Below are 11194 nucleotides of genomic sequence, written 5' to 3'. Positions count from 1 at the left end.
GGACACTGTGGAGGCCCTAATGCTTCAGCTTATATCCATCTGAGGAAAATGATAGCAGAACATTTCTCCAGAACAAGCTATTTCCACCCAAGAGGATGGTGAGAGAGAAGAGAACTGAGGGGAGAGGGAGAAAGCTGGGATTTTCTGTCCTTCAGGGGCTCTTTACTGTGGGCTGAGACACATTGAGAAACTTCTCATATCACTGAGAACAAAAGTTAAAAAGAGAGGGTAGCCCAGAACTCTCTTAGAATTTATGACAAAGAGGACAGCAGATGCCACTCAAGAGGGGGTGTAAGAGTGCTTCCCCACCCACTCACCCAGGCCTCCCCGCTGTGAACAGCTCTGACTGAAGCCTGCCCCTCCCCCCAGCTGTGGTCTGCTCCTTTATGGACTACATTTTCTAAAATGAACCCCCAAGAGCTGAAGTAAAACTACTCCAAGCCTTCCCTCGTATCATAAAAGAGAGAAGAGGCATATCATTATGGTTAGTGTTTTAAGTGTATTTTAATGGTTATTTTAAATGGCATTCAAGTTTAGTTCCAAGTTCAACAGGGGTTCTTAACCTCCCATACAAACAGGAAATAGTCCTGAAGATCAATGAGAGAACTCGTTCAGCGTCTCCCCTGAATTCTGATCCCTCGGGACATCCTTTATTAAACTCTTAAAGTGTTTGCAAGAACCTTCCCACCTATTGAGGTTTCTTCTCGTCCTGTCCTCAGAGTCGGGTTTGTCCCTTTCTGGGGGGACAGCCGCGGTGAAGGGTGTCACTGGGGCAAGCGGGAAGTGCGCGGAGGGGGGCGTGGAGGTGGGGCCGGGACGCTGGGGGACCCGGGCGCCCTGCGTGGCCCGCGGGCGCGGCTGCTGCGGTCCCAGGCGCGGGGAGGACGGGGCGGCGCTACCCTCGGGCCTGGGGCGGCAGGTCGCGCCCTCCGTTACCGCTCAGCCTGCGTATCCGCGTCTCCTCCGCTTGCGGTTTCTGGTCGGATCCCAGCTGGCCCGGACTTGCTCCGAAGTAGGCGGAACCGCTGTCGAGCGAAAAGTGCACACCGGTGATTGATGAACTCTTTAATAGAACTAACCTCGCCCGCCTCCAGCCTAGACACACACGCGAAGCAGGCCTTCACCCCAGCCCCTCCCCTGGCCTCCCCGCGGGCCAGGGGGACGCGGTCGCCAGCCGGTTGGGTGATTAACTCACCGTTTGTCTTTCGGAAAGTGTTCCAGGTGGGTCGGAACACCCTCCCGTCCGCCGCGCCGCCGGGAGAGCGGGTCGAGCGCGCGTCACATGGTGCTGGCCGAGCCGGCCTTTGTGCGGCGCGACCGCCCCCACCGCCCCGGGGAGGCGGCAGCTATTGTTCCCCGTGGGGGTAGGAGGCTCTCCGACCGGGGGTCCACGCCGGCCCTCTCTCCAGTGTGCCTCCAGTGTGCCCCCAGGTTCGAGCCTGGGTGGGGGCCTCCTTTGTGTGTTTTTGCTGGCGACGGAGATGGCATCGCTGCCCCAAGGGGTTAGCAGACGCGGGTGAAGGAGGTCAGTTCTGACTCTGCCACTCCCTGGAGTTCAACCCAACAGACCCACTTTCCCGGTCATTTGGCCCTCAGGCCCTTGTGGAGAAGGGGAGGGGTGTGGTATTTTAGGGCAGCTTTCCTAACAATAGAGCCATCAAAAGGCCTTCTCCCAGTTTCCTCTAAGTCAGGGACTCTCGTCGCCTTCTTCAAAAAGGCCTTGGTCCAATAGGCACTCTTGGACAGATTTTAGCCCGGCTTCCCCACCCTAAAACACTGCCTCTGTACCAGGATTCTCCATGCATCCTGATTTCAATTAAGATCTCCTCTTTGGGCTCTTACTAATGTTAAAATCCTATTCTCAGGACTTCCCAGGTGGTTCAGTGGTGAGGACTCGGCACTCCCAGTGCAGGGGACCCAGGTTCAATCCCTGGTCAGGGCACTAGGTCCCACATGCTGTAGCTAAGACACGGTGCAGTCAAATAAAGAAACCAATAAATATATATTTTTTAAATCCTATTCTCATGATTTTTCAGATATTATTCTTCCACATAAAATGACCCCAACTAGATATAGGAACCACTCAAGAGACTTACCCCTGGAGGAAGAAATGGCAACCCACTCCAATATTCTTGCCTGGGAAATCCCATGGACAGGAGCCTTTGAGGCTACAGTCCATAGAGTAGCAAAGAGTCACGACTGAGCAATGAGCAGGAAGAAGAGATTTTACCACAAGATCTGGGACAAGAAGACTTCTGTAGTGTCTCCCACCATGCTGATCTTCTGGGAACCCTTCACCTGCTTCTGCTACTGCAAATGACTGGACATCCATTAATTTTGGTTCTTCATGTGTGGAAACCTTTTGTTCACTGTGCTTCAGAAGTCTGGGCCTGGCCTGAAAATGGATCTTTGAATTGTCTTTGTACTTTCCCAACTTGCCAAGGTGAGTATGAGACCTGAGTGAAATGTTTAGGCATGGGCTTTGGGCCAGGCATATAAATCCATTTGGCTAACTCTGGGCACCCAAAATAAAGGGCTTTGTAGCTGGAGTAGAAGACAGGGAGCAGTGATAACTAAAATTTCATCCTCTCTGATGATCTTCTCTACCACCAGCATCACCAATGCAGTAAGTGCAGAGGATTCATCTACCCTATCTTTTTTTCTCTCCATCCAGACCTTCTACAAGAGAGATCTAAGAGAGCCAGTCCTCAGAGGTGGTATGGGTGCAGCTGGCGACTCAGTCTCACTTCCCTGTGCCCTAAGTGTCAAGGGATAGGCCCGCTCATCCAAGCCATAGCTACACCCCCTCTATGGGAAGATGCAGTGCCCTGAAGTAATCAGACTATAGGCCTGTGGGAACTGGAGCCTTCTGTCTCTTTATATTTACTTAATATGAACTTCTGTTCATCCTGTTCTTTTCCTACAGTTTCTCAAAGAAGGACCGGAGTAATGCCAAGGGTTGCCAGATGAAGAGGACCTTCCTAGATTCTGTAACTGAGATTAACCCATTCTTGACTTCAGGAGGCAATTTCAACTAATTCTCAGGATAAAGTGAAAACAGGCCTGGGATGTCCCTTGAATATCCATGGTGTAAACAGGCTTCTGGCTCCCCCAGGTCAAGCAGAGAAACACTGTTTTAGAATGTTTGGCTTCTCCTTTGTTATTCAAACATACACCCACACACACATCCTCTTCACCCTCTGTAGTGAAAACCTCAACAGATGGGGAGCCTAGGTGCTCAAGCCTGCTGGCTGAGAAGATCACTTCACTCAAGGGTCAGTTGGCTGGTACAGAATGGGGGAGGGAGAGAGATGAGTAACTAGTATGGTTAATTACCATGTTTAAAATACCCCTTACAGATACAAATTTAAAAAATGCTTTTCAGCAAGGTTAGCAGCCTCTGGGACCTGGGAAACCAATTTGGCCAATGCGTCTCTGATAGGGACTAGGCTTGCGGTTGCACCAAGGGGCAAGTACTTGCTCTGTATTCGCTCCCTCTCTTATTTGAAAGCCTGTACAAAGAAATAGTACAAATGGATGGTTAACATAATGATTCCGTCTGAGAAGGATTTTTCTCTGTGAGGTCCTTAGATAAGGCTGAGGTCTGAAAACCAGGAGGTAGAATGTGTTACCGCCCTTTTTTGCCACCTTTCCTCTGCAACTTCCCCATCCACTTGGCTAACTCAGTAGGGTTTTCTCACTCCACTGCAGGCTGGGTCCTGAGTTTCTCCTTAGTAGCCAGGGCAGGCTCTCCCTGTGCCTAAATCTTTTCCCACCCCCAGCTCTCATTCTGCAGCTGGTCATTCCAGCTACTTCATTTCAACCCTGCTTTAATTCACGTTTGATTGGCAAGACGGACCAGGGGGCTCCCAAATGACTTCCACCCTCATCCATAGTCCTGGGCTTGGGGCCCTGACCCCTTTCTTCAGGTGCCCAGAGAATCGCGCACAACCTCCCTGATAAAACCTCCCTCCCATGGGTCTAAGTAGGGGGGGAAAAAAAAAACCAAGGGCAGAGCCGGCCACGGCCAGAGCCAAAGAGCCATTTCCTCCCCTTGGGCAAAGGGGGTTAGCCTCCCCGAGCCCAAGGCCCGCAACGAGGCCAGCCCCTCCCACCTGCGGGTGCCAGACGCCTTGCCGCCTTTGTGCAGCCTCCCCGCCGCGGGGCCCGTGGGAAGCCGCGCTCACAATGGCGCCGCTGCTCCCGGAGCCCTCGACCCAGCAGCGCCCGGCAGCGAGGGGCCAGCAAGCAGCCTCCTCGAGGCCGTGGTGAGCTCCCCACGGAGCCCGCTCGCCGCTCCCGGGAAGAAGCCTCGGTCTGGAGTGGCGGTGTCCTTCCGCTGCAGGTCCTCCGCTGGAGAAGGAGCGGCCTGGGCCTGGGGCGCCATTGCCGGGCCCGCGCTCCCCTCCCCCACCGTCCTTTCTCTGCCTTCCCGAGACCCGAGAGGGGGAGGCGGGCGCCTCCGCTGATAGAGCAGCTATTGTGACCTTCCCTCGCGGAGCGCGAACCCAGCCGGCTGCGCACCCCCGGCGGTGGCGGGGGAGGAGGAGACTGAGTGCGCAAACCTCGGGCCGCGGAGGGGGTGGCAGTGGGAAATAAATAAAGCTTTGCAACCTCGGGCAGTTGGGCCCTTCAGAGGGTGTTTGGTTGTGTTTAGACTCCGGTGCTTCCTAACACTAATTGCAGGCTCAAAAAGAGCAGAATTTATGGCGAAGGCCAAAGCGGCTTGTTTATAATTCATGCAGTTTTAAATGGCTGTGCGCGGGCTCCGCTCTCGCCCTGGCTGGCGGCCGCGCGGGAAGGGCCTTCCCAAGACTGGCCGCCGCCCCCACTCGCGCCCAGAGCGACCGAGTGTGGTCATAACATGACGCTCACGCCAGGGGCAGGAATGCAGCCATCCGAGTCGCTCCCGGAAGCCTCGGGGAACCTTCCTCCAGAGGTGGGAGAGGACTCCCACCCTGCTAGCGTGGGGGTGCTCTGGGGCCGGCTGCAGCTGCTTGGAGAGGGAGCTCCCAACCCCGCGCTTCTTCGGAGCCTGAGTGTGAGAGGAGGCTGATGTCAACCGGGCCAGACACCGTTTAAAATCTAATCCATGAAACCCTAAGCCGCAGATGACACTTGGGGCCTTGCAGACACCCGCAGACTCAGCAGATACTCCTGCGGTAACACACCGCGCTGGAAAACGCCTGGAGCCGTGATGCATTATGTATTTTTATTATTATTTATGGTAGGAAGAGGAGATGAGGGGAAAACCGGGCTGAATCTAAACAGCCTGACAATTCATCTATTTAATATTTAGCCAGTTAAGAAAGGTTGTTGTAATCCCTGCAAGGCAGCAAGCTCTCCTTTGATTTCCCTAATAGCTTTAAAAAATAATTTCTTAAAAGACAATTAGAAATTCTGCCTATGGATGCAAATTTCATAGAAAAACAATTTTAAGCCTTGAACGTGGGTAAAATATCCCTTCGGTTGAAGTCATTTATTCTTTTGATACACTTCTACAACATGTATACTTTAAGCCTGCTCAGATAAAGTGAAATTTAGCAAAAAGGATAATTCCCTCCCGCCCCCAATCTAACATGCCATTTTAAAAACAGCACAAAGGAACAAGGAAACTAAATATTATTTTGAGCCATCATTATTTAGCGAAACACAAACATCCAAATAGAAACGATTGTTGTTCCACCAGAAGATTAGAAGTTAAATGATTTCCACACAATAGAAATTTCACCTCGTGTCACCGGGGATGTAGTAGGACTTGCATTATTTGTCAAACCAAATAGAGATGCGTGGGCCGACTTTGCTGAAATACAAAAGAATCGAACCTTATCTGAAGGCGTTTTCCCAGTGCCTCCTCCTAGAGAAGCCGGTGTAAGCAGTCCGCCCCAGTTAAAACCACGCTAATATTTACAAAACGGTTATAAATCCTCGAAGACATTTTGCCCATTTTGTACAAAGAAACAGGAGTAAACAAAGTGTTTATACTTATTATGTTCCATTAATGAAACTTTTATTACTTTACATCGTGGGGAACGTTTGTTTTCTTAGAAATGAACCACTAATTTCTATAAGGAAAAAATCGTGAGGGCATTTCCGACAGAAAAAGCTTAGGTGCATGGCTTCGAATGATCGTTTCTTTTTCTGCATCTTAGCTTTTTCATTGTTCAATTCTTCTTATGACTTCTCTTGCATCTTTTCTTTGATTGTCAGTTTTCTTTCAAAGTTTTTTTTTTTTTTTTTAACTACTTAATGCAGAAAAGTGAGCTCTGGCCTCACCAATGTAAGTGCAACCTAAAAAGGTGGATCTGTATCTAGAAAGAGGGCGGTAGAAACAGTAAAACAGGCAGCAGAGAAACACCCTACCCAGATCACTCCACCCAGGACATTTCTAGGTTTGCATCTTCAGATATTGCACCCTCTGAAGTCAATAGCTAGGAAGTAATCAAGTATTCCCCAGAACCAATTTGTGTACTGGATTCCAAGTAAGTGGAAACAATGTTTCACAAGGTTAGCCTATGGGGTGGGGGGGGGGGATTCCTCTGGGATTGTGCACAAGATAAAGGCAGAATGATCTACTTGCAAGTGTGCGTGATTAACACAGATACACTTCCGACTGAGAAATTTTTTATTCTAAATATTTGTTCAAATAGTACCAGACAATTTGAAATCAATAAACTGTGGCGAAGGCTGTGGTTGTTGGGAAAAGAAAAACGGGTGTCGTGCCACGCCATGGGGCCTCTTGACTCTACCCGTGAAGGACAATTTGCGATCTTAATCCTTTACAACTACAAACACCAGCCACGGGTTACAACTGTTCAAAACTACTCTCTCAACTAGTTCAGACCAAGGGGACTAAAGAGGTGATATGTGGCCCCCCGCAGCCCGGGAGCGCGTTCCTAAAGTCGGCTGGAGAACTCTACGAATATACACATAAATACATTAAGACGAGGATAAATAATCAAGAAAACGAAATGACTCGCTTCAAATAATAAATACAGATCGTTGAGTCCGATGCAATTCTTATGGGACGGGAAGAAGCATATAAATTAAGGTCTCCGCAACCAAACTAGACGCGGGCTAGGCCCGGACCCTCTGCGAGGCGCGCCGCCGATGGATCTCAGACTTACCTTCGGGACACCATTACCAGATTAGAGTCCCTCGGTCCGCAGTATGTGGCACGGTCAGGTTTAACAGCGGAGAATCCTCGCGGCTGATTTACGGCGAGTCACCCAAAGCAGGGTGCGCCTGGAAAGGAGGCCCAGGCGCCTGCGCCTCGGCCGCTGTTGGCCCAGAGACCGGGAGGCAGCGGACCGGGCCAGAGCGAGGGAGTGGGGAAGTCTCCGAGCTGCCCCGCGGGCCCCGCCCGCCACCCCCGCCACCAAAGCCAAAGAGGTAATCGCGCCTCGAGTTCGGGCCGGTGGCGGCCGCTACAGATGCGTCAGTTTGGGGGCCTCGGGCAGGCGTCCCTGAGACGAGTGGTGGGCCGAGAGATCTGTGTAGGTGGGATGAGGGTCACACGGTCCGTGGTGGTGGTTGCCGGGAATCTGCGCGGCGCAACTGTAGTCCACGCTGGCCGAAGAGGGGTGCGAGAGGTGGCCCAGGTTGAAGACGGGCCCGGACGCGGGCGCCATGGAGTCGACGAAGTTGCCGCCCACGTACACCGGGCTGCCCTGCAGGTTGGCGCTGGCGAAGCCGCCGCCGTTGCTCGCCATGGGGTGGGGCTCGAACTCGGGCGCCGCGTAGCGCTTCTGCTGAGGCAAGCAGCTGCTGAGCGGCGCCGTGTAGGCGGCCAAGCCGTACATGTTGGGCTGAGATTTGGCGAAGGCGGGCGGCGAGGGCGCGTCGTAGGCCAGGCCGGGCACGGGTGGCAGCTGGCCTGAGTAGGCCACGTGGCCCGCGGCGCCGCCGAGCGGCGGGCTGCGCTCCGGAGACTGACCCGCCGGCGAGTGCAGGATGCCCTTGGCCTTCTGGTCCTTCTTGTACTTCATGCGCCGGTTCTGGAACCAGATCTTGATCTGCCGCTCGGTGAGGTTCAGCAGGTTGGCCATCTCCACGCGGCGTGGCCGGCACAAGTAGCGATTGAAGTGGAATTCCTTTTCCAGCTCCACCAGCTGTGCACTTGTGTAAGCCGTGCGCACCCGCTTGGACGCTGGGCCCGGCGGGCTCTTGTCCTCGCAGCTCTCTCCTGGGCCGGGAGGGGAAGAGAGAGGTAGCTGAGCCGGAGATGTGGGGACACCCTGGGCCGTAGAGGGGTGCTTCCCTGACTCCTTCCTCTTCCTCCCCCCTCCCCACTTTAATCCTGGCTGGAGCGAGGGAGGGGCGTTAGAGCGGTGAGATTCCCAGAGATTCCCAGAACTCAAAGGCCCCAGGCCTACCTCTCAGTGGCACCTGAAACTCCCATCTGCCTTCTGAAGTCCAACTCACTCAGCCCACCCCTTCCCCTTCAGCCTAGTCCATCATCCCGTTCCCAAGGCTGAGGAGGAGTTTAATGAGAGACTAGTAGCAGCTGGTAAGCCCTCCCGCCCCGTCAAAGAAGGGCCAGACTTCATTTTGAACACTCCTTCCAGCCGCTGCTGCTGGGGAGGTAGGTGGGGGGAATATTGGAGGCAGCCTCAAACTGCCTTGCTCAGAGGCTGGCTCCTGGGCAAAGCACCCCAAGCATGGAATGAGGGTGGAGATCTTGGCAGCTCACTCTAGCTCAACTGCACCCATGGGCCCAGTACTCAAGTGCAGGGAGGAGACATACCATGAAAATACAGCCCCAGAGTTTTAGGGCATCCAAGGCCAGGCTGGGCATATTTTGAGTATTGCAATGCTGGGAGCAGCAGCTTCAGCAGTGGTTTCCACCACCCCTGCCACCTCTCAGCAGCTTGTCCACTCCCTCCCTAGGAAGACAAATGGATTTCTCCTGGGAGGGAGGGCCTCGGCCTGCAGCCGGGAAGGAGGGGCAGAAGGAGAAGGAGCTTACAGACTTGAAGACACTTTCCCCCTAGGAGCAGCAGCCCCAAAGAGCAGCAGGCAAACCAGAGATCTGATAACAAGCTAACTACATCCCAAGCAAGCTACACCTCAAGTTAGCCCTGGACCTGGGAGCAAGTTCATCTACCTGAAGATAAAAAGTGCATCAGAGAACACAAGGCCAGAAAAGTTCAGGAATCAAGCAAGCTGAGCAGAGTGGCAGAAGGTCTCAGAGCTGCTGGTCCTGCCCTTTTTCTTCCACACAGACTAAATGGACCTAGGGAAAATTTTCTCAACACCAGGGTCTCCCTTTCCAGGGAGAAAAACCCAAGGCTGCTCCTGTTTCAGAGTACAGCCTCTTCCCCTAGGATATGTGCCTCCACATTAGGGATTTCCTGGGATGGGGAGAATTGAGTGGGAGTGGCCTGAGATGTGCCATTTGAGGTTTTGCCTTTTATACCTGTTATTTTGTTTGTTTTGTTGGGGCAGGAGAGGGTTGGCCATGCCTTTCAGCTTGCAGGATCTTAGTTCCCAACCAGGGATTGAACCCGTGCCCCTCGGCACAGTCCTAATCACTGAACCACCAGGGAATTTCCCAGGTGTGCCATTTGGTAGTTTAGTTATCTTGGGCAAGTGACTTATCTCTAACATTTCCCTTATCTGTTAAAATGGATGTTTTATTATATACCTACCTCAGAGGGTTCTTTGGAAAATTAGACAGTGCTTGTAAAGCACTTAACATGATTCTTAACATAGTGTTCAATAGCCTTTTAGTTCTTATTAATTTAAGGGAGTGGTTTTCATGTGATATGGGCTACATCACCCCCTGGGCTTGGGGATCGTAGTACCTATCTTCAAGTTTTGAAGATCTATTGGCTGGAAGGAGTTGAGTTATGACCAGCAGTCCAGACATTAGGGCAGTATAAGGAAGAACTGCTCTATGAATAACTGTGAGACATGTCCAGCAGCGGTGCCAGCAGCCTGGAGTGGACGTCAGCACCCTGTCACTGTAAGGATATGACCACAACCAGAGACACTAAAAAGGAAGAACAGGGAGCTCCCTGGTGGTCCAGTGGTTAGGATTCAGCACTTTCACTGCCATGGCCTGGGTTCAACTTGCAGCCCCCAGTCAGGGCACTGAGATCACTCAAGCCATGCTGTACCGCCAAAAAAACCCCACACTTTCTGCATTGCAAGTTTACACATATGGCCTCCAAAGTTGTACTTCCAGCTCTGAGCCTCTTAATTCCTAAGTGAGCTAGCTTCTTGGGTCAGTTTGGGGGAAAGCCCAGAGATGAGCCCCCTCAGAGGGCTACCTGCAGTGGCACAGCTGTTCTTCTGCTTGGAGTTCTGGCGGGACTCTTTCATCCAGGGAAAGATCTGCTTGCTGATGGTGGCTGAGGAGCCAGAAGCATTGGGCCCACCCTTGGCCTTCTTGGCAGGTACTCCACCTCCAGGGTTGGTGGGAGAGGATGGGGGCAGGGCTGGTGGCGGTGGCGGTGGAGGGGGCTGTGGTGGCTGCTGCTCTGAGTTCAGACCTGGAGGCTGGCTGCCACCACCCCCACCTTGGCTGTTCCCAGTGCCAGGCCTCATGCAGCTTCCATTGAGTTCAGCTGCCTTATGGGCTGGGGCTCGCAGAGGTGCAGAGCTCTGGATGGAGCAGGCAGAGCCCGGGTAATCAGTGTCCATGGAGTTGGCAGCAGCAGGGGTTGGATAAGGCTGATGGGGGGCACTATAGCCATAAGTGTCAGCAGCTTTGCTGTAGCCATAGCCTCCGAAGAGTCCTGGGTTCTCATAGTAAGCAGCCTTCTGCATCGTGTATTCAGGAACCTCCGGGGCCTGCTGACCCTGCTCAAATAACATTGACCACCACTGTCTCCTTCACCACCACCTCCAATGTCTGCCAAATCCTGAGAGAGCTGGGGCAGCCCCAGGCTCCAGATAACCTGCAAAGAAGAAAAGTGAGAGGTCCCAGAGGGACTGTCATTGGCAAGACCAGTCAATACAGAAGGACTAGCCCAGGCTCTCTGCTTCCCACCCACATCATAGTAGGAGGATCTGGGATTTTTATGAAGTTCAACTTATTTGAACCCTTGGAAATGCCAAAAGGGATTTCTCATAAACCACAAGAAAAGACTCCCCTTCATCCAAGGGAAGGGGCTAATTTTTTTCCCCAGATACAATTTTATTTCTCCAAGATTGTCAATTTAGCCTTTGAAACTGCATAGAAAAGCAC

The 11194-nt window shown here is 52.7% G+C and overlaps 1 protein-coding gene across 2 annotated transcripts; it reads right to left on the bottom strand.

Annotated features, from left to right (window-relative positions):
- Positions 1 to 485: 485 nt before the first annotated feature.
- HOXD3 (homeobox D3) lies at positions 486 to 10821 on the bottom strand. Of its 2 annotated transcripts, XR_006273126.1 has the most exons (3): positions 10275 to 10821; positions 7128 to 8185; positions 486 to 1025 (listed from the first exon to the last, which is right to left on the bottom strand). XR_006273126.1 is itself a non-coding variant. In XM_043487696.1 (2 exons), the coding sequence occupies exons 1-2, from the start codon at positions 10819 to 10821 to the stop codon at positions 7428 to 7430; spliced, it is 1305 nt and encodes a 434-aa protein (XP_043343631.1). In that variant the 3' UTR covers positions 6612 to 7427. The 2 variants fall into 2 exon arrangements, 1 of the variants encoding a protein (XP_043343631.1); XM_043487696.1 differs by lacking the exon at positions 486 to 1025 and having other exon boundaries at positions 6612 to 8185.
- Positions 10822 to 11194: the final 373 nt, after the last annotated feature.

Source organism: Cervus canadensis, chromosome 15 (assembly GCF_019320065.1).
Source record: "Cervus canadensis isolate Bull #8, Minnesota chromosome 15, ASM1932006v1, whole genome shotgun sequence".
In the NCBI taxonomy this organism is placed as follows: Eukaryota; Metazoa; Chordata; class Mammalia; order Artiodactyla; family Cervidae; genus Cervus; species Cervus canadensis.
The sequence above is the reverse complement of the archived record's forward strand: the minus strand, read 5'-3'. Positions and strand labels throughout refer to the sequence as shown.